Genomic DNA, 22,503 nt, shown 5'->3' with positions numbered 1-22,503 from the left:
GTTGTTCCCTGAAACAACTGGTCCACATTACCACCTTACAGCTCAACCTAGCTCAAAACCCACCTTCCCCATGTCCCTTACTTAATGTTATAATTGGGGGTGCGTATATAAGTGTGATCCTAATTCCAGATTGTAGGATAGTAACCAGATGTTTAAACCCCCGGTACGATTTACAATGTGAACTCTATACAATAAATTGATAGAAACTCAGAGGGTATCAGAAACATAACATCATGGTGTGGTGAACTTTACACTGGGCCTCCTTCAAACAGCTTACTGTGTGCCACTGGGTCATGTCCTTGTCAGTGGGTGTTTGTGATCCTTTTCCTTCAGGGAATCAGATATTAAGACTCCTGAAGCTGAAAATAAATTCCTGAGAATGCTGTTTGACCAAAGATAAGATCACTGTTTACACTGGTGCCAGGTGAGTGAGAAGGAGGACCTGGAGTTGTGCATGCATATGTATTGGTGGCTTTGCTGAGCGTGGGTGATCTACATCTGTTAGAGAAGTGTAGCATGGTATGTTTCTGCAGGTTCACCCGAAGAAACATGATACATTGAAAAATCACAAAAAGTTGGAAAAACAACAATCTATAATATATGTACTACTTCACCACTCCACCCCCACCCTCCATGACCCCATTTTGAAGTATTCCGCATTGTATTGTGATTAAACACAAGCAGCCCAGCCCCAGTCCTACAGGTCTTATGCAGTTGCCCCATAAATCCTTTAGTAGAATGCACAGGATTCAGCATGATTTGTCCTCACGCAACAGGATTAGGCCTAAACCACAAGTTCTGCCACCATCAGGCTAAAAGCACAGGGATCTTGGTGAACCAAGACAACGTAGGGTGATGTCTTGATTGCCGAAAGCCCAGTAAAGAGCTGAGGACCAAGCTTTCACTACTCTGGGGAGGGCTCCTCCTTCTGCGGTGATGCCTCTATTCTCTGAGAAACTTGAGTAGGTGGAAAAACGAGTAGTCCTCCTCCATCTCACTTTTGAGCTGTGGGCTCCCAGGTAAATGTCTCTTGTATGTAGTACTGCATTAGAGGTCTTGATAAGCAACTCTTTGGAGGGGGGTGAGGAGGGAGTTTGTGGTCAACAGGGGCCAACTGTGGCTTTTCAAAGTATCTCAAGAAGTGTAGTTTGATTTGTAACACCATATTTGACTAACTACCACCACTAAGCGTCTCTGATGTCTACTTTGTTCACTCTCTGGTTTTCTCATGTTGTCCTTCCTCCCTTTCCCCATTTCCTGCCCTTTTCTATCCCTCTCTAACTGCTTATCTGACACATTAGAGGCTGGTGACATGTAAATGACCATGGCCCCAACCTGTACGATACAACGATTTAGAGGAAGACAACCTCATCCGCAAGGTGCCTTTCTCACTCACTGTTCTCCAATTATTTGTTATCGCCAGTGACTGCTTTTCCATACATTCTTATTGCTTTAGGAGGTTAATAGAGTGGCTTCCAAGCAACATTCAAATGCCCTTCATAACATCATGACACTGGTGACAGTATTATTGAAAGGGGGCGTTGTCTCTGTTTGCGCCACCGTACCCCGTTAAACAGGTGTGAAAGGAGCAAACAGGAACAGTGCAGCCTATTACAAGGAATGTGCTGCCTCAGGGCAACTGCAGACTCGACCTGCCCTGGAGGAAGTGCATTTAGTGAAATACAAGTGGCTGCTTAAACACTGCTCTGTGTTTCACAGTGCACGCAGCATAGCATGCTGCCTGCAATTTAAAGTAGAGAGCAAGAGAGGAGAGCACGTACGGAGTGCAACAAGATGGCCACTAGCGCTTGGATCTCTCACTCACTCAGGCCTCTGTGTCAGATATGCAACATAATTACTGCTCCCTGGCTTTGATGAACTACTAGTGGCAGTGGCAGAATATCGGGGGAATGACTAGGTTAGTTTATAGACATTCCCAGCGGGGCACCACAGTTTCCATAATTTTATACACTTCAGGTTTCCCTCGGAGGCCTCATTCAGGGAGCCTATGAGTGAGTTTCTCTCTCGCCTACATTTTCAAGAAATTTGCCTACAACTGTCTCTTTTCCACACTGGCGGCAGCTCATGGGTTCTTGGCTGCTGCGGGCCGCTCCTGTTATTTTTACATTCCCTTCATAATTTCTCTCAGAGGCTGCACCCATATACCTAGTAGGAGAATGTATTTCCTACTGTTTTGCATCATTTCAGAATCCCTCTAAGCGAGTGTAGCTGGCTTCCATAAACACTGTCACAATGGGCTGCTACAAAATACCCTACAAACAACTTGCTTTCTGCTGGGTATAACAAGCATCCTTCAATTTTTCTTCCCAACAGTAGTCTAGGCTTTGGTTTATAGTTCACTTTCTGCATTGCTGAGACTTTGCCCAGATACTTGGTTGATAGTACTTCTCTCGGCCATGGATCATTTGCTGCCACCATCATCAAAATCATTTGCCTCTCATCCATATTCAGTCACAGCTCTCAAAGAACAAACTGGCAATGTTAATAAAAGGACCAAAAAGGATTCAGTTTCTTCAACTTAGGGCCTGATTATGATCTTGGCAGATGGGATAATCCATCACAAACCTGACGGATATCCAGTCCGCCATATTACAATTCCATTATATCCTATGGCACTTGTAATATGGTGGACAGGATATCTGTCACGTTTGTGACTGAGTATCCCATCTGCCAAGATTGTAATCAAGCCCTAAATCTTTGTTGCCCTTAACATCAGAATATATCATGGGTGAAATTATAAAACTCAGAACATTCATGGTTGAAATCAACACCACTTTTCAAAGAATGGAAGAGAACATTGTTACATTTGGAGTCCAGGGTTTCCAAAGTAGAGCAAAGAATAAGTGATGCACAAGACTTAGTAGCCAGGGTAGATTCTTCTCAAAAGAAATCTTTCAACTTAAGAAACATACCTCCGACCTGCAAAATCGTATCAGGCACAACAATTTGAGAATCTACGGGATTCCTGGAGGATCAGATGGCTCAGACATTATCACATTTTGTCAGCACAATATTCCAAAGATTGTTTGTTTGAAAGGTGGTTTAACTCTCAACACACAGAGAGCTCATTGTGTCAGCCTTCAATCTGCCAAAACATCCCTCAGCTCGGTCAAGAGGTATTATTGCTTATTTTCTAATACATTCAGATCTATTGAAAGTTCTCACTGCCGCCAAACAACAGAAACAAATGTTATGGTCTGGTTAGAAGATCTTCTTCATACAAAGGATTGCAAGATCAACAGCTAGTAGATTAAAGGAGTTTCTCTATCTCTGTCTGGCTTTAAGATCTATGAACGCTGGCTTGGGCCTTATACATCCATGTCTTTTCAAGGTCACTTTTAAGGACAAAATATCAACCTTTGAAAATCCTGAAAGTCTGAAGCCGTTTATTTTCCCACCTAAGGGAGGAGTGTTAGAAATTGGAAAGATTTAATTCCTTGTGTTTTCTATTATTGTTAGGATTGATCATATTTTATTTATATTGCAGTTGGCACATGTGTTTTCTAATTTCTGACGCTCACTATTCTAAAACATTTCTTTGCAGATAATGTCCATGTTCAAGATGTTTGGATTGATGTGTCTTATGTTCATGTGTCTTCATGTTTTTCCACCTCTACACCCATCAATGTTTTGTCCATATATTTATTTTTGGTAATTGATTCTGTTAGACCTCACAGCCTTGGATGGTCCCCACCCAATGATTTGCCTTCCTCTTCCACTTTTTCTGACCTCGTTTTTGCTGGCCTTAGACTCTGAGTACTTTACCACTGGTAACCACTGCTAATGTGCATGTACTCGCTCCCTAAAATATGGTAATATTTGCTCATCCCCAATTGACATATTTAATTTACTTAAAAGTCCCTATTAAAGTGCACTACATGTGCTCAGCACCTATAAATTAAATGCTATTGGTGGCCAGCAGCACTCATTGTGCTACCCACCTAAGTAGCTATCTAACCATGGCTCAGTCTTGCCATTATAGAGCCTGTGTGTGCAGCTTAAACTGCCATTTTGACCTAGAAAACTTAACCTTTTGCCAGGCTCATAACTTCCTTTATTAAACATATATGTCACACTTAAGGTAGGCCCTGGACAACCCAGAGGGCAGGGTGCAATGTATTTAAAAGGCAGGATATGTACTTTTCAGTTTTACATGTCCTGGTAGTTAAAAATTCCCAAATTCGTTTTTCACGACTACAAGGCCTATCTCTCCCATAGGATAACATTGGGATTATCTTGTTCCATTTTTAAAGTGCAATTCCCAATTGGGAAGAGATGGACTTTTTAAGATTGGGGTCTCAGGAATCATAATTTAAAATCCAAACTTATGGTGAAGTCGGATTTTAAATTTCAATTCTGAAAATTCCACTTTCAGAAAGTTGGCATTTTCTTACTTTAGCCATTTGGTGTCTGATGCCTGTCTCTGATCACATGTCTGGGAGTGGGGGACAGTTGGGCTTTGTGTATTACCCCTACACAGCCACACATAGGTGGGGCTCGACGGGCCATCCTGGCAGGATAGGAGGGAGGAGCTGTACCCAGCCTTACTTACACCTGAATAGGTTGTGTACTGTCCCCACACAAAGGGCTGCATACCCCTCTGTAGTGAGTCTGGGGCCAGGGCAGGAAGGGAGGACCTCTGTGCACTTCAAAGGCATGCATTTCAGGTCTCCCTCACTTAAAAGGCACAACTGGGTATAAGTACTGGACCTTAAACAACACCGCTTCAGAACACTTCTGGACTTGTGAAGTCTCTGCAGGAAGAATGACTGCTGTGCTGCTGAAGGGACTGCCATTCTGCTAGACTGCTGCTTTGTTGGACTCCTGCTTGCTTTGCTGTGTTGACCTGCTGACCTGCTGCCCTCCTGTCTGGATGAGAAGGACTGGACCTGCATCACTAGAACTATGAGTGATTCAAGGGCTAGCTGGCTAGCCTCTTGATCTGAAGTCTCAGGGATATAAAAGACTTCCAACCACCCTACTTCTCCATCTGGACTCTGCCATCTGTGAATCTGCCCTCCCAAGTGATGCCACCCCATTCCTGGACCCTTAAAAATGGGCCTAATTCTTGGAAAGTGGATTTACCTGGATGGGAACAGTGCGAAACCTGTAGGATTCCACCCAAAGTCAGACCAACTAAATCTATTCAAAATAGTGTGACTTGACTTTGTTTAGAATCCAAGCACCACATGGAAACAGCCACAAACAAGAAAAGGAAAACCATGTGTTTTTTATCCACTTGTAAGACATCTCATTTCTGAAAACGTATACGTCATTTTATGAAAACGAGGCAAATGCCTGAATGTACTGATTTGTACTGTAGGTAGTGCTGTGAAAACACGTTTCGGGTAAAATACTCTTTGCTCACTTTTGCATCGTACAGCAATGCTAAATCGTGTTTAGCCTCCAAGATGGCATTTTTTTGCGCAAACCTTGCCAAGCAGTGAGTAGTAGATATATTAGTGTGCTTTTTTTCTGCTTGTGAACAACACTGCAGATTTCCGCTCTGTGTTTTGCCCATATGAATACATTCTGGCTTCATTTTTTGCATTGGCAATACCCTTTGCTTCTGACATGTTTCCGGTCACATTAGGCAGCAGGACTCAAAGAGTTTTGTAAACAAAATATACACCTTTTATTTATATTATGCACAAACAATAGACCTGAGCAGCGAACCCCATCTCTGGTACAGCCAAAACATTCACTTTAACTTACCTCTAAATTATTAATTTAATAAAATACACTGAATTTGTGGAAGAGAAAATAGAGCTGTGTAACTTTTAGAAATTGTATTTAAGCATGCGTTTTAGTTTTTTTGAAAAAAACGTATAAATGCTTGCTTAGGTCATCAACAATTGACACATTTCTCCCAGAGGGATACAGATATTTGTCTTTATAAAAGACAAGTGCGCAAAAAATGAAATGAGCATACATTCTTATAAATTCTCAACTTTCAGAAAATTCTAGTAGTAAAACAAACCATATTGAAAAAATATATTTTGCAATAATATAATCTGAAAAGAAATAGATAGCGATGGTGAACCCTTGTATAATTCCTTGTTGTGCTTTAAGATGTAAAATATTATTCTGGTTAGCAGATATGTACAGTGTTAAGATATTAGCTTTCTATAAAAACATATTTGTGAAACTAATTTCTACCACTGAAATATGCAATATTTCTCAACAATATGCTTATTCAAGTTATTCCTCATTGGAAAACGGAAAAATTGAGTTAAATGTTTAACATGAAGCTGCCTTTTGGGGGTTAGATTAGACAACTGACTGAGAGCAAATATTTGCGAGAAAATTGGGGACGTGTTAGCGATTACATTATTAACCAATAATGATTTCATATTTTTTTTAATGGATGCTTCTTGAAGGATTATTTACATCAGTTTCGCATGTCAACATGATGTGGGTCAACAGGTACAGCACAAAAAGTAAAACTTAGTCAATTCAATGCTTTAATTTATCACAAGCCAATCCACGCTAATGTGTTTTGGCCTCGCTTTATCCTTCTTTAAGGGGCCGTAGCCTCACGCTAGAAGAAATATCTATTTCTAGGCAGAGCCCACAAGCAGAAGAGCTTAAAATATAGTTGACACCAAAGACAAGCCAGTGATCCAACTTACACCCTTTAAATTGATAACAAAAGTATAAAACGACTTACAAGAATGGTGTCAAATCACTATAAATGTTTGGGAATTTTAGATAATTTAATTCCACTTGCTTTTAACTTGCTTTTTACTCCCAGCCAGAGGTCGTCTGTCCTATTTGAAAGTGTTAGGGTAAAATGTATGATGAGGCTAAACCGGCAGCATTCTTTACTCGAATGAGCTGGTCTTTCACTGATGGAGGTTTATTAAAACATCAACCGTTTTCCCTGTTGTATGGCCCATGCTTGTGTGCATTCTGTTCTTATCCATATCCCTCAGTTGTATGCATTGTGCTCAGTTGAATAACTTATGGTGGACAATGTCCCGGATGTTCAGCTCTACCAGGGTCTCCACAGTTTTGTGATATTCTGGGGAAAAATTTCATTTTGAGGGATCGGCAGGGCTGAAGATGGCCAGGCCTGGGGTGGCAGGACTTGTTTCCAGACCATACTCTTGTTGGCATAGATATACTCTAGCAATTTCCTCTGTGCATCGCTCCAGGGTTCGTTGGCATTCAGGAACACAGCGGTCTCTCTGAGGCATTTGATGTAACCTTGGTGGTAGATATCAGGGATACTTCTGAGACAGGTGTCTGAAAATTAAGGGCAGGAAGAAAGGTCATTTTTGAAGACACAGCACAGTCAATTTTGCTTAATTTTGATCGATGACGACAATACATAGACGGTTATGAAATCTTTTTCTTTTATGAAGTTACATTTGATTCGTTAATATTCAAAGAGAATGACAAAAAAACACAATTCAACCCAATTTGATGCCATGCATGAGAACATGACAACAGTTGAGGAAAAAGCACCATAGGAAAATTGAGTGTTGGAGCTTCAGGGACAACACAATGACAGCTCACAAGACCAGCATAGGGAGAAGGCGGATCCCAGACAAGTTACTCCCCTCGAAGGACCACCCACACCCGCCTCTATAGTAGGATGATAAATCATAGCAGGGATGGGGCAGATTCTGAGGATGTCAGACTTTGAACAATTCGGTTGTATATCGAGTCCATCTGACTACAGTGCCTTGTAAACCTCAATGTCTGGCTTGAATTTGACTCTGAAGCTCTGAGGAAGCCAACTTAGTTGAATGAGGATTGCTGCAAGATGCTCAGTGGAAGAGGGTCATCTCTGCACCCGAACAGATATGTTCTGCATAAACTGCACCAAGAGAAGCTTTTTCAGACCCTGGACATACTTAGATACTCACAGCCCAACTTAAGGGTAGCAACCACATGGGCGTTTGTGTTAAGTGTGAGATTGATGAGAACACCAAGGGCAAATATCTTGGTTTCATAGAGCCTAAAAAACTGGGAGTTTAAACACCCCTGTAGCAATATCAATCTAGTCTCTCAACACCTCATGTGGTGGGGTTTTGTCTGTGCTCAATTTCTAAGAGTTTTCTTCCACCCTCCAACCTACATTAGTCAGCCTTTCAGAAAGTATACAGATTGATGTCGTTGAAGTCCTTTGGAATGATATCCAGGTGTCTGTGTATCCGCCATGTCAGTGGCACAACAGATTGCCTTCTAACAACCTTCTGCATCAGCCTGGGATATGTGTGAACAAAAGGCAGGGACAGCACAGATGCTTGTGGTGTTGAAAGATGGGCATGGGCTTGAATGATAATTTGGAAACCATGGCCAGGAACTGTGGGACCAAGGAGGCCATCACAATTGTTTAGGATCAGATCACAGCTAGCCCTCTCGAAAGCAGCATTCCAGGGTCAGTCATCTTAATACCATCGTCACCTAATCTGCCGCTGCCCCATGTGGGTCACAGGGAAACACCCCCGCTTTATTTGTAGGTGTACAGGGTGCTTCTGTAGTGGGTGGTCCGCTGCACCCTTGAGTGACGGTGAACCCCATTGCGCTTTTTATAATTACGTGCGTGGCCTATTTTACACTGCACCAGAGTAGGCTATGTCCCTGTATTTACACACTGTGATGCTTGTTGCCTCATGCAGAGGATGTGCTTCAGCCGTTGCCACCAGTCTGCCATCTTTTTTGACATCCCCCTGTCTATATAGGACACCCCCCAAGTTGTGAAAACGTTACCCACACACATGCTGACACCACAAATGTGACATGCTTCTCCCTGTTGGTGAGTATGTAAAATGCTAAGCTCACCTTCAGGCCCAACTCTGGGCTGCATAAATGCCACTAAAAGATAAGGTATAATAATACAAGAACATTTGTGCAATGTGAACCGTCACGGTGAAGAACTGAAGTACACAGGGTTGTTATGTTTGCTTTCCACGTAGTTTGTTCTCTTTGAGTTTTCTTTGTATTATGAGGTATTGTGGGTGATGCAGTCAAATAGTAAGGTTGGGTAACGTGGGTAGTTTGGTTTTCAGTGGGAGGTGCATTTGGGGGAAGGAGGGGTAGGTGTACCATGTGACACGAGGTGACTACAGGTGTAGCGGATAAACGTTTTAGAATAAAATCACTCCGATGCCAACGCGCTAAACATTAGGAGAGATAACGACCGAGCAGAATGCAAGTTGTCGAGAGGTAAACATCGGGGAGGGTATTGACCATACAGTAAAGTTTGAAGTGAGAAAGAATTTGATAGAATTGTGAGAAGAAGGGTTAGAAGGTTTGAAGTACGGGCGGTTTAGAATGGAAAACTTTATCAATTGAAAGGCGAGAGGAACATCGTGGCTCTTATGTTTGTAGACGCTTTGGATAGGGAATGGGAGGTTGAAGGGGGAGTGTTTTATGTTTTATGTTAAGGTTTTGAGGGATGAGGGAGAGACACAAAGTATGGTACAGTTATAAATATAGCATTCAGTCTTTATTTTGGGTGAGATCAAAAAAAGTTCTCATTTAACAAATGTTTTTTAACCACTTTTTAGATACCCCTGAAGAAGGTCTCATATGACCGAAATGCATTGGGTTAACTTGTATAATACAGAGGAATGAAGTTTATACGTGCCTGTGAATAGGCCTGGATGGGCAATTCCTGCGCTAATGAAAATGCTTGAAAAAAATAACTTTACATTCTTGACGTGACGGATAAAAATGGATTTAAAATGGAAAATAAATGGGATTAACTTTGAAAAAATACGGAGTACGTGTTTCAATGGATTACAAATGTGTATCAGGCTGTGCAACTCTTTTGACACGCAGATGCGCGTGTCGCTTTTTGATGAAATTTCTTAAGGCACTAAAGGAATGGAGCGCCTAACAAGAGTATGCACGCCGAATCTGATGAACCTGACTTATAAATAATCATGGATAGAAGTGGGTGTGCTTCAGGTCACTGTGACTGTTGACACCACAAATGTGACATGCTTCTCCCTGTCGGTGAGTATGTAAAATGCTAAGCTCACCTTCAGGCCCAACTCTGGGCTGCATAAATGCCACTAAAAGATAAGGTATACTTTGTGTGGCAAGGATTCGCGCTAACACAGAAGCGTGCCCTGCTGTTACTTCTATCCCATTATTTAATCTGGCCTTAGTTCCTTGACATCACATCAAATAAACCAATACTTACACTGTCATTACTATGACGTATACAACTAAAGAGTCTGATTTTCGACTTTTGTAGAAAGTGTAAATTAGCTTTTGGGTGTGAACACTGTTTCCTATCTTTTTGTAATAATATTATAAGATACTTTTATTTTAGGGTTTAGTTCATTATTACTTTTATGTTATTTGACCTAACATAATTTGCTGTTGGAATAATTTTGAGTAATGTCAATTAGTTTCGGCGTTAACATTTGGGTTAGAAATACACTTTTTTTTACTGTCGTTGAATTACATTTTGCTTTAATATTAGGATGCATTCATTAATTGATATGAAGTATTGGTTTGAGGGAATGAAGGTGGTTGAATTAATGACATACCCCTCACTCAAGAGCTAAATATAAATGGAAATGCTCCACTTCAGTCATTAGAGGCGATCTCTTAAGCTTTTCATACACATTGTTTTCTGTTTTCCTCTTTTTTTTTTTTTTTTTACTTTTCATAATATTGATGATTCATTTTCATGAGTGACTAGGTGAGAATACCCGAAGGCTTCTTGGCGCTAGGACTTTGTAAGAAAAAATAAAAAAGGGGAAAGGCCTGTAAACAAAGCCCATGAGCATAAAAGGTGCGACTTAAGTACTTTAGGGTACCGTCCCTGGCTTTAAATTTGTACAATAACAACAAGGAACCCTCTGCAAAGCTGTGGAGGCAAGAACAGAGAAGGTTCTACCCCCTGTTCTAATATGAAGACCAAAGACAAAAGGAGCGAGTCTGACCAGACAGAATGGGAAGGGGTGCGCCGCGAGACTCGATGTGCCATGCAAATGACTTTGAAGTTGATCTGCTGCTGCTGGGGGGCCAAAGCAAGGCCCGGCACGCAAAGGATATGTGTACAAAGGTGCTGGGTTTAAAAACCAGCTTAATCGTCATGTTTTTATAAATTAACTGTAGCCTCCGATTAGCACAGGAGGGAAGCCTCAGAGAACAAACATTGGGAACAGAATGTCTCCTCCCACCACCAGAGAATGGACAAGTTGAGAAATAAAGAGAAATCGCATTTGATGGAAACATGTGGAGGTCCCAGACCTCACTTTTCTCCCCATAGGTAGCTGCTTGTCAAAACAAAATACTTGGGCATTGTCCTTGGGAAACTGGGAGGGAGGGTTAACCATCTTGATGGGTTGGAACGCGTGGTCCCACAAAGGGTCTTGGCCCATGATCAGCTCTTGTGCCTTGTTGCCTTCTAACTTCAGCAGACTACTACTCATCCAGGCCTGGGTGGAAGATAATTACAATTAACACAAAAGGAGAAGAGACGTATTCAATCATCAGCTATCCTGACAATATACACATACCATGCATAACTAAAAGGCATATTTACAAGGGCTTTATCTCTGCTTTTTTGGCTTACAAAGCCAAAAAAGTGGAGATAAAACCAGCGTCCTATTTTCAATAGGGTGCTAACATGCATAATCGCATGTTAGCACCCTTTTTCCCGACGCCTCACTTTGCATCTCCAATGAGATGCAAAGTGGGCGTTACTGGGCGTACCCAAGATGGACTACCTTGCAAATATCGCTGATGTTTACATCGGGATATTTACAAGGCAGCCCACATGATTTTAGCACACATTAGATCTTGCGAAAACTACAGTTTTCGCCAAAACCTAACGCCGGCTAAAATCCTAACTTAGCCATCCCTAACATAGGGGGTGGATTATGCTGATACGACCCTGTGGGTCGTATCATCAAGGTTATCGCCCTTTTGCAGGGAACACCGCTGGAAAACCAGAGATGTTCCCTGCAAAAGGACGATAACCTCGCTATCTCTGGAATTTTTATCGCCCTGGAGTAACGCGTTGTTAATGACGCGCTACCAGGGCGATAAATACCAGAGATAGCCTGCGATAATATAATTATCGCTAAGCACGGCCAGCGATAATTCTCGCTGGCCGTTGTTAATATGCCCCCATGTGTTGATGAAAGGGAACTAAAAGAAAGATTCCCTCTAAGGAATCCCTTTATTGCAGGTTGAAAATGCCCTCACTCACTATTAGTGGCATGCTTCTTCATTGGGCTGCTACTAACTCCCTGTGTTGCCATCAACAGGGGTGGAGCAAAAAAACATTTTTTAAATTTAGTTTTAGGGATCCAATCATTTTTGGTCGTATATGATTAAAACTGCCTGAGGATACCCTTTCCCCAGACAGGATTAAAAACCTTGAGGATGGTCTCTGGGCTTTGTCACCCTGCCATCCCCAAATAGATGTTGTCTACATGGTTCGGCCAAACATCCTGCACCACTAAGGGTCGAGGGCCTTCCTCAGCCTTATGAGATCCCTATTTCCAAGTCACTGTCAAGGTCAGTCTGTCAGTCTTGTCAGTGAACAGCAAGGTGTTTAATATTGTACCATGCAGGTACCTTACTTATCGTATGGTTATTTTAACGAAAGGAGTTTTTCTTCAAACGTCTGGTTAGTGTCTCCTAACCCGGTATGGGATCAGGAGCGTAGCCCTGTAGTCACATATTTATCAAGAACCCCAACGCCCGCAACATAGACTCTCCGCTGGGTGGTAGATATACAAGAACAAAGAGAAGATTGCAGCTCAGATAGAGGGTGATTGACGTATAGGACAAGCTTAATATCATCAGTGCATGAAATTGACATCATGCCAAAATGCATAATAATAGCCCCCACCAGCTCATGTCAATGTTGAATAAAACGGGGAAAGGGACAATCCCTGTGAATTTCCCCAGGAGATTGATGATGGTTCAAAATGGAATGGTGGAAGTGTACAGACCTGGCTTCAACCACAGGTTAAGGATGAAAACCATGACAAGGGATCAGGATGAAGGCAGCATGACAATGGACCAACACAATGTGATCCACTGTATCAAAGTGGGGAGAGATCACTCACAACAAGGGTTAGGAGGTAGCCATTCATGCCTAATCTGAAGCCGTCCAGGACGGTAACCAAAGTGATCCCAGTCCTAGTCCCATGACAGAAGCCCAACTGTGAGGCACATAAGAGGTTTCTGCTGTCTGAATGGATGAAAAGACAGAGGAACAGATATTTTTTTCCATGAGCTTGGATATAGGAGGTAGAAGATAAAGCTGCTGATAGTTGGATTCCACACTAACATCAAGATCAGTTTTCTTGAGAAAGGACTTTAGAGGCCCCCTCTCCAGCTTTTGGGTACTAACAGGACGAAGCATGTCCTTCACTGCTAATATCACTGAAAGATATTAGCAATGAAGAACATTGCTGGCTGATGTCTGACTGGCCTGCAGGTCAACCTCGAAGTACCAGAAGAGTTGGTCTGACATGTCAGTGTGTGGGCTGTTTTTGCCACTTTGTGGGACAGTTTTATGATCTGGTGGACCGGTTTTTATTGTTGATTTCCTCTGATATTGCCCCTAAGATTGCCTGCAGCAAGCACAATTGCACGCAGTCTTTCATACCGTTCAAAACACCTACACAGTGTGACTTTACAATTTCAAAACTGCCCCAATTTGCAAATGTGGGCCACGGTTTTAGCTATCTGATTCACAAATAGGGTCCACTTTTATTTTTTCATTTTTTGCCTGGGCCTGATTTCTGTCCCAGTCTGATGCTGAGTAAATTCAAATCAATTCTAGCCAAAGTTTGATGAATGCCTTTTCAAAGTATTATTACACGACAGGTCTGTTGGAAAGATACGGCAGAGCAGCGAGTGCTCACCACTGATCTCGTGCCGTCTCTGCTGCTCGATGTAGGCCACGGTGATCTCCAGGATGTCAGCCTTCTCCAGTCGGCAATGGGGTTGCTCCTTCTCGATCTCTTTCTCTAGTAGCTGCCGCAGCTGCTCGATGCTTGTGTTGATCCTATCACGCCTCATCTTCTCGACTGCTGGTTTTCTGCGCTGCTGGAGAAAGAAATGTGTATTTGAAACTCGTTAGAGCTGGCTCCCTCCATTTTGGTTCTGACCCCTTCTTTTGAGATGGCACCCACATTTAGGAATCATGCCTCCTTTTGAAGTTGCCAAATGCCAGGACTTTGAACAGGCAATGCACGTGCCTTTGGAGATACGTCCTAGGCAGGGCCTGACTGGCCAATAAGCCATCGGACATTTCCCCAAGAGACCGGAGCCATTGGAGGCAGGTTTTTGAAAGTTCAGGGACACAGCTGGCCCTTCAAAAAGTCTTCATGACTCCCCTGGCTTTTAGTGAAGCAGGCACAGGAGGGGAACAATGGGGGCAGAGAGCATATGAGAGAAAGAAAGGCAGGCACTTAGTGAGGTATGAAAATGTTGCCAGGACTACTTTCTGCAGTCTGGCCCTGCCCATAGGGTATTTGTTCAGCTCTTATAAAACTAAATCACTTAGACCCTCATTATCAGTGGGTCGGTGTTTGGGTTGATAATTATCGCACCTAATGAAACGCGACATGTCTGGATTAGCATTCAATGAATAAATAGCACCCAATTAAGAGTATGTCCCTGATAATGGAATAGACCATATGGATTTTGGTGCTCACTGCACCAAAATCTGCAGGTCCCATTGTACCCAAAAATGTTGCCAGATTTCACCGGATATGGGGAAAACTGCAGGAGTGCGGTGTTAGCCAACAAACTCATAATTCCAACATGAGCACTAAAAGTTCCTACTGCACATATCAAACATTTTCGTGCCACTTTGGAAACACTACTCTGTCCATTTACAATACCCTCTTTTCTTGTTCATTTTGGAGTTTCCCTGGCTTTAAAGTAGGGTTGCGAAAACCAGCAAATTCATAGCAGTAGTGACTCCTTACCAGAGGCTTTAAGGCGCAGCTCTGCGCCCTATGCGGTGCCACTTACTGCCGCGTGTCACAATTGCTTATCATTAAACTGAACAGTGTTCTTGAAAACATGACATGTTTTGCCAGTGCTCAGGGCAGCCATCTCTGCCCTGTCCCCAGGCTCTTGATAACAGGAGGAGGAGATTGGGGTGCCTAAGGCACGGTCCTAGTAAACAGTGCTGTTTAATAATCAGGATATCTGGATTGTGCATGTCTGAAAGGCGTAGTTCAACCTTTTCTCTAGTGAGAGCTTCTTCTGATTAGTGAAAATCCTCGTGAGTTATTGAAGGCTAAACTACTAAGCTTTGAACACAATACTTTGACTAGAGATGCTATGACAGGGCTAGCATGTGTGTCAGTGAGAGTGTGGTGTTTGGGGGTGTATGAACATGTGTGCGTAGGAATGGGATAAATGTGCCTGGGTGACGGAGAGCCTATGTTATATGTGCTTGTGGCTCTGGAATAGCTTTCATCATATATGGCACAGTTACATGCATAATATAAACATAACCATTTTTTTTTTATGGAAGAAATATAAAGTGCGGAAAATGTTCTTCAAAAAGGTTAATAATATGGAACTTTTTTCTGAACTTTAAATTTCTTCCACATAAAATAATGTCAGTATTTTTCAGTTATAAATATGGCACTGAGTCTTCCAGCTACTGGGAGCAAAATGTCTGCTGTGTGTAAAGGCGACACTTTGAAATGGGAGAAAATTATACTGAAGAGTTCACTTTATGTTTATATACATTGCATGAAATGCATACTTTAAATGTAATCCCATTTCCAAGTCTCACATTTAGAAACACCAGGCATCTTGCTCTCAGTTGTCTGTAGACAAGGTGCTATATTTAGAACAGAAAAATACAGCCATTTGTTTAAATGGGAGGAATTATAAGTTAAGAAACATGCTTCATAAAACATTAAGACGTAATTGGCTAATGGTAAGTGGAGAAAAATATTAAGACAAAAATGAAGTCTCAAAGAAATATTTTTCTTCATTTTATATGTCTCCAATTTAAAAAAGTGGACAGTATTTTTCATTTATAAATATGGCACAGTGTCTACTGGCTACTGTGAGTAAGAGGCCTGCTGTTTGTAAATGCTACAATTTGAAATGGGCGAAAATTAAAATGAAGAGTTAACTTATACATTAAGACAAATTTTCACTTTAATTTTTTACCATTTAAAAGCATTCAGAAACATCATTTTGTTCCCACACTCTAATGCTGAGTAGAGAAGGACTTATTTATGAGTTAAATACTTCTGTGCCCTGGGTCAGAAATCTGACTCCAGCAGTGTTCATTATCAGGCCCTGCTACTTGCAGCAAGTTAATATTGTAAAATAAACACAGCCTTCCCTTATCTTTTAAAGAACAATGTGACCCTGTGCTTTCTAAAAAATAAACTTAAGGCTGTGAGATACTGTGAAGGAGCCAATGAGCTGCTGGCAGCTTGTAATCGACTGGTTGGAGAAACTTGGCATATTTCAACTACAATCCCCTCACACAGGCACAATCCAAATTATTTAGCAGAGATATTGTGCATGCATGCCTTTTGCAGCACTGCATATCTGCTAAAATGTGGCTGTCAGGGCGCTCATCAGTGCGTCCTTGAGGCCAATGAGAAGCCACACAAAGCAGCCGGGTCGGGATGTACGACACTGTCCCAGCTTCTTATAGGTATATGCTTCCAGTCCCATTAAGAAATTAGTATATGGATTGAGGTGTGTTTTCCCATTTTCAGACCTGGTCTTGTGACTCTGTCAATCTGTTTTTTGAAAATCATAACTTGCTGGATCCAACGTCTAGTGCCAAATTCCTACTCTGCTGCTACCATGGAGCCTCCAAGTTGCCAGCAAAGAAAGCATGGTAAGAAAGAAAATGTTTTTCTGTGCATTTTGAGTGATTGAGAGTGAAAGTGAGTAAGAATCTGAGTTTGAGAAAGTGTATGAATAAGTGAAAGTGAGTGCGAGCGAGAGAGTGATGGAGTGTGAGCATGTTATAAGGAGTGAGGGACTGGAGATTGTGATAAGGAGTGTCAGTAAGTCAGGGCTGTAGCTATTAATGGTGCAGTGTGTGCAGTTGCACCAGGGCCCGGAGTCAGTGAGTGTGAAAGGGTGAGTGTAAATGTGTTTGTAAGTGAGATTGAGAACCAGTGAGTATGAGTATGTGTGTGAGTAATAGTGGGAGTGAGTATGAGTAAGAATAAGTAAGCAGGGTCGGCTCTAGGGCAATGCGACCGGTGCCACCGCACAGGTTGCTTGACTTTGGGTGGGGGCGCCTCATTGCAAGTATGTTGTCAATTTAAAAGCACCTGCTGCCATGTTCCTTGCCTCTAGCAATTTTCAGGCAACAGTAAAAATGTCAAGATAACACAGGTGATTAATGTTCTTCCTGGAGAGAGATTGGAGTTTTGTCTAGTGGAAGTTTTGACTGATCACAAAATAGCACAGAGGGTTACTATGCCTGCTGCAAAGAATGTGTACCAAAAAGATCACCCGGTGCATATATTGTAAATAGGTCAGTGGGTTACGGCATTTGACAGAGAGATCCGTTTGTCACTTGCAGTTTATAAGTTGGAATCCTGGCATAGAACAGAGAGCTATTAACTGTTATCACCAGCCCTAAAGCCGGTCCTGTAAGTAAGTGACAGAGTGTAGGTTACAGTGAGTGAGGGGGAAGAGAGTGAATGTGAGAAGGAGTGAGTATGAGTGATAGCGAGAGAGTGTGAGTAAGTAAGAGTGTGTTTATTTTCATGTTTTCTGATAATGTGACTGCCACAGGCCGTATAATTTGCGGCTTATAGCAGCATCCAAGGTAACATGCTGCCACTGGCATCCTGGAGATCATTCTTAGCATAAGGTCGAGCACCCAGGGTAAAATGCAGGCCCCGGCATTCTAGAAGTAATTCTTGACATTGGAGTCTGTGTGGAAATATGCTGGTACTGACACCCAAGGCAAAATGCAGACCCTGAAATACTGGAAGCAATACTTGACAAAAAGGGGACAACTACGGCATATGCTGGTAATGGCATAGGTAATGGCATACATGCAATTGTTTGCCTCAAAGAGGACAGCTATGGCACATTGGAGCTGAGGGGTCAGGATGGGGGAAGCAACCATGATAAAATGCTGGCTCTCAAATACTGGAGATAATTTATGACATATGGGTCGCCCATGGTATATGGGCAGTATCAAAGGCAAAATATCTGGCATTGCAATATTGTATGTAATTCTTGGCATAAGGGGGTGCCTATCACAAAATGCTGCTATTGGCACAATGAAGGTAATTTTTACCATATGGGGAACATCAAAAGCATTTTTTTTAATGAGGGCAATCTCCTGACAAGTATTACACCCCACCACTTTCAAAGATCACTGGCCACCAGAAATTCATAGAGAGTTGAGCCCGGGGTCTGGCTTGGTCTGGATACACATAGAATGATACGAACCATAACAAACGCTGGCACTAAATGTGCCTCTGCGTGGATATATCTATCATTTTTCCATTTAACAAAAAAGTCTTCAGGTATTTCATGAGCAAAATTAGTGCATTGAATAAATAGAAATATCCCACAAAATCAATGAGATACTATATCTTTAAAAAACCTTTGTAGAAATAAAGCATATTATTAAGGGGAAAGGATGCCAGGCTGATTATTTTTATGTTAAATAAAGTGGCTAATCCCTGAAGTAATAAAACCTGGCAGTTTTCAGGTGTGGTGTAAAGCCCCAATGACGATATTAAACAGATCATCTAAAAACGGCCTCTACGATCCCCAGGGGTTACAGCTCTTCGTTAGAGGCACGTGAATGCAGCAGCTGGGAAAAGTCTGTCGTTTGGATGGTCTGTTTTTAGTTGAAGCACAAAAGCAGGTTTAATACGCCTGTCCAGCTATCCAGCCTTTGACAATGGTACTGCTTCCGGGCAAGCATGCGGCAGCACCAGGTGTGCTAGTCTGGTCACTATTTGGGGCCAGTTTCCAACGGACAAGGATATCTGGCTCGAGCCAGGCTCTCCCATCTCTAATTTAAAGACGCCTATTCTTATGCGCAACCCCTCACTCTCTTACACTTGGAATAGCCTTGCTTGTTATCCCATATACGGACTTTGGAGTTAGGTCCCCGACTACAGGAGAGGCCGAAGAATTAGCCGTAAACAGTTAAAGGCATATTTACAAGCCCCTTATGCCGCCGGTACGTTGCTTTTTCCCATATTAAAAGAGAGGCACCAGCGGCGGAAGGGGCTTGTAAATAAGGCCCTTTGGGGCAGATTTACATGAAAGTGCTGCAGCGTGCCAACGCAAGCCCTTTGGCTGCACCACGCTGCTGCACTTTCAAAGCACAGGAATGCGACACATTTACAATAATATGTCGCATTACTGGGCTCTCCCCCGCGCTGGCGGACAAACAGCTGCCATGTGCCGGCGCAGGCACCTTTGCACCATGGTGCAAGGATGCCTATGTCCTGGGGAGTTTGTTTTTATGCAGGAAGGGGCACCTTACTGCACAAAAACAATCACTACAGGCATTTTCCTCTTTCAATGCGTGCAGTAGAATGCAACACGCATTGAAAGAGATAAAAACGAGGAGAAAATAAAACATTTCTCCTTGTTGTGCCTCATAGCATTTTGACTCATTTCCAGGTTTACGATTCCTCCTAAATCTGTAAATGTGTCTGGTTCCATGGGTGTTGCGTGGGAGCACCCACAGCAACACCCATGGATTGCCCCTTTCATGCGAAGTGTTGCGTGTAAAGGGGCCGTATTTACAAGGACAGGAAAAGGTGACTTTTCCTATCCTTGTAAATATGGGGCAGTAAAATGCGCCACCAGTACGACACAAAAAGTGACCTACCGTGGTGCAAGGAGCTTGTAAATCTGCCCTTTAGAGTTTTCAGCAGGGGCGCAACACAGGTCCCAGCAGCCCCTGCGGCTCGGCCAACGCACCTCCACGCTGAGGGGCAGCCGCCCTGACTGCTGGAACTCAACCAGCTCAGCCACTGTACAGTACTCATGATGACTTGAAGCGCCTTGTGTTGCTTCACTAATGTATCTCAAGGCTTGTTTCTCCAGAAGCAAGGCTCGAATAACTCCCAATGCACCCCCGTCTTGGCATGGATCATTTCAGTACTGTCACCCAAGCACAGCTCTGCCAATCCCCATCAATTCTGGCTTGCAGCACCCAGTACTGTTTGCTATCGCGTGTTCCGCACCCCTCCACCCTGACAGCAAGGCCAACCTCAGGTTCTTTTCCAAAACAGTGCTGCCGATGGGCCTCACACTGACACGCACAAAATGTCCTGCTACGTCAGTGAGTGTTGTTCCTCAGCAGTGACGTGTTTCCGACTAGAAGCAAAGAGCCACGCGCCACAGTGTTGTCAGGGAGCACAGCCCGCCATTTCAGGGACTCATGCCCAGTTCTTCCGAGGCACGTCAGCCCAAACCTGCATGGCCACAGTTCTGATTCTGAGAGCGAGACACGCGTCTCCGATACATCTCAGCCCTGATATAAAGCGCTCTTTGTGAACCAAGCACTACATACCTCGCACCGCTCGCATAACCCAGCTGGGTATTCCAAAACGCACAAGCCTCAATAACGTGCCACACTATGCACACTTGTTCTTTTATGTCGCTGGACGACAATGTGACTAAATGTCCAGGTACCCGTTGGGTTTAGCGTAAGCATTGTAGCATACTAATGACATACATGCAAGACCCTCGGCAGCCATTTCCGGGGCAGTGTGCTCCCCATCTTCTGTTCAATGTATGCCTTTTCACAGACTTGCTGATATTTACACATTATAATGGTTTCCTGCCGGCCAGATCTTTTTGATTTCCAATGGGTACTGTAAGGGCTGTGACCTCAGGCCATAATTACTTCCTTTCAATTACCTTATTGTTCTGGGTGGTCTTCCGGCCTTCGGGAGACTCTGGTAGCAAGGGGTACGGTGCCATGGAAGCCGCTGTGCCCGTCGTACAGTAAGCCACTGTCCAGCTGTGGGATGGGCAGGGCCCGCCATATTTATGTACGCCTTGGCTGCGGAGTCTCCCGCCAGTCCAATTTCCCACACTTTGCAGCCAATGGGAACGCACCTTGAGGACAATAGAAGCGTGCCTGAGATACGTGGGAACTGTCGCTGAGGGGCGGCCACGCCCGGCCAGCAGGTGGATGGAGCACAGATCACACGAGCGGGCACACGCGGCGCTGGGACGTGGGAACGTTCTGTTGTACCGGGGCTGAGGGCACGCCGGCGGCACCTGCTCCTCTATTTACAGTAATCTGACCTGAATGTTGACAGCGACGAGAAGGCGGGGGCGAATGCACGCCCCGTGACAGCGGTTTCCCACGTCCGAGGAAGGCAACCCACATACTTTCTAAGAATCGCCTGCATACAATCGCAAGGCTACTTCACTGCCCGAAGGCTGATTTTGAGGGTTAAACATAAATACTTGTGCAGTTTGAAAATGTAAATTACGATCATCAAAACAAGTCTGATTTATAGCACAATTCATTAGAGCCTGTGTAATGTTCTGTTCTAACCGCTACATAGCAATTTATTTAGGTGGAATCTTGACTTACACCACTCCCATACTCGTATAGTGTCTTACAGAGTTAAAAACGTGCTTGTCTGTACTAATCAGACCTGTATAGCACCAAATGACGTCTTAATCCTGCTTCTAGGCACTCTCAAACTCAGTCATATGAAAGCAATGTATTTTGAACCCTTCTTTTACATACTTTAAAACAGTATTTCAGTAGCAATCTATATAGATTGAAACTGGCTTTTTTAGACTCCCAGATCACAGACACACAACACTCCACCATGCAGACGTAACTACTTGAATGAATGAATAGGTTTTGTAGAGCTCACAGCTACTCTTTTCTCTAAGGTTGGAAAAGAGGCTGGTTAGGAGGGGGCCTACCTCCAGAGTGGGGGTGAAGCTCATCGAGTAAGGACTGCACGCAGAAAAGTTGGACGTGGGAGAATTGTGTGGGTGCCGCTCGCCGGACTAACTCCTTGGATACTTCGTGGCTGCTGCTTGTCCCTGTCTGGGTCTGCTGAACTTACCGACTCTGCACTTGGGAGGCACTTGGGAGGCTTCAGCACAACATCGCTGATCCGGGACTGCGAGGACCAGGGTGCTCGCTGTTGTTCGATCCAGCACACCTGTGTCCTCTTCCCGGCCCCTCCCTCAGCCAGTACATTACCTCTCGCGGCCCCCGCTCCGCGGGTGCCGCTCGCCGGACTAACTCCTTGGATACTTCGTGGCTGCTGCTTGTCCCTGTCTGGGTCTGCTGAACTTACCGACTCTGCACTTGGGAGGCACTTGGGAGGCTTCAGCACAACATCGCTGATCCGGGACTGCGAGGACCAGGGTGCTCGCTGTTGTTCGATCCAGCACACCTGTGTCCTCTTCCCGGCCCCTCCCTCAGCCAGTACATTACCTCTCGCGGCCCCCGCTCCGCGGGTGCCGTTCGCCGGACTAACTCCTTGGATACTTCGTGGCTGCTGCTTGTCC

At 43.6% G+C, this 22,503-nt stretch overlaps 1 protein-coding gene across 2 annotated transcripts; it reads right to left on the bottom strand.

The window, feature by feature from the left end:
• Window positions 1-5,638: 5,638 nt before the first annotated feature.
• Window positions 5,639-21,002, bottom strand: LOC146867351 (transcription factor HES-5-like). Of its 2 annotated transcripts, none has more exons than XM_085604344.1 (3): window positions 20,875-21,002; window positions 13,881-14,064; window positions 5,639-7,269 (listed from the first exon to the last, which is right to left on the bottom strand). In XM_085604344.1, the coding sequence occupies exons 1-3, from the start codon at window positions 20,935-20,937 to the stop codon at window positions 7,016-7,018; spliced, it is 501 nt and encodes a 166-aa protein (XP_085460470.1). In that variant the 5' UTR covers window positions 20,938-21,002; the 3' UTR covers window positions 5,639-7,015. The 2 variants fall into 2 exon arrangements, with proteins under 2 accessions (XP_085460470.1, XP_085460479.1); XM_085604353.1 differs by having other exon boundaries at window positions 13,881-14,061; window positions 20,875-20,985.
• Window positions 21,003-22,503: the final 1,501 nt, after the last annotated feature.

Source organism: Triturus cristatus, chromosome 1_2 (genome assembly GCF_964204655.1).
Source record: "Triturus cristatus chromosome 1_2, aTriCri1.1, whole genome shotgun sequence".
Classification (NCBI taxonomy): Eukaryota; Metazoa; Chordata; class Amphibia; order Caudata; family Salamandridae; genus Triturus; species Triturus cristatus.
This window is presented reverse-complemented; position numbering and strand designations above follow the sequence as displayed.

Excerpts from the sequence above, each read along its gene's own strand:
- LOC146867351 (XM_085604344.1), bottom strand. The coding sequence starts at position 20,937 with ATGGCACCGTACCCCTTGCTACCAGAGTCTCCCGAAGGCCGGAAGACC. Across the intron at positions 14,065-20,874 it reads AGACCACCCAGAACAATAAG|CAGCGCAGAAAACCAGCAGT; the intron begins GTAATTGAAAGG and ends TTCTTTCTCCAG. Across the intron at positions 7,270-13,880 it reads GAGACGGCACGAGATCAGTG|ACACCTGTCTCAGAAGTATC; the intron begins GTGAGCACTCGC and ends CTTAATTTTCAG.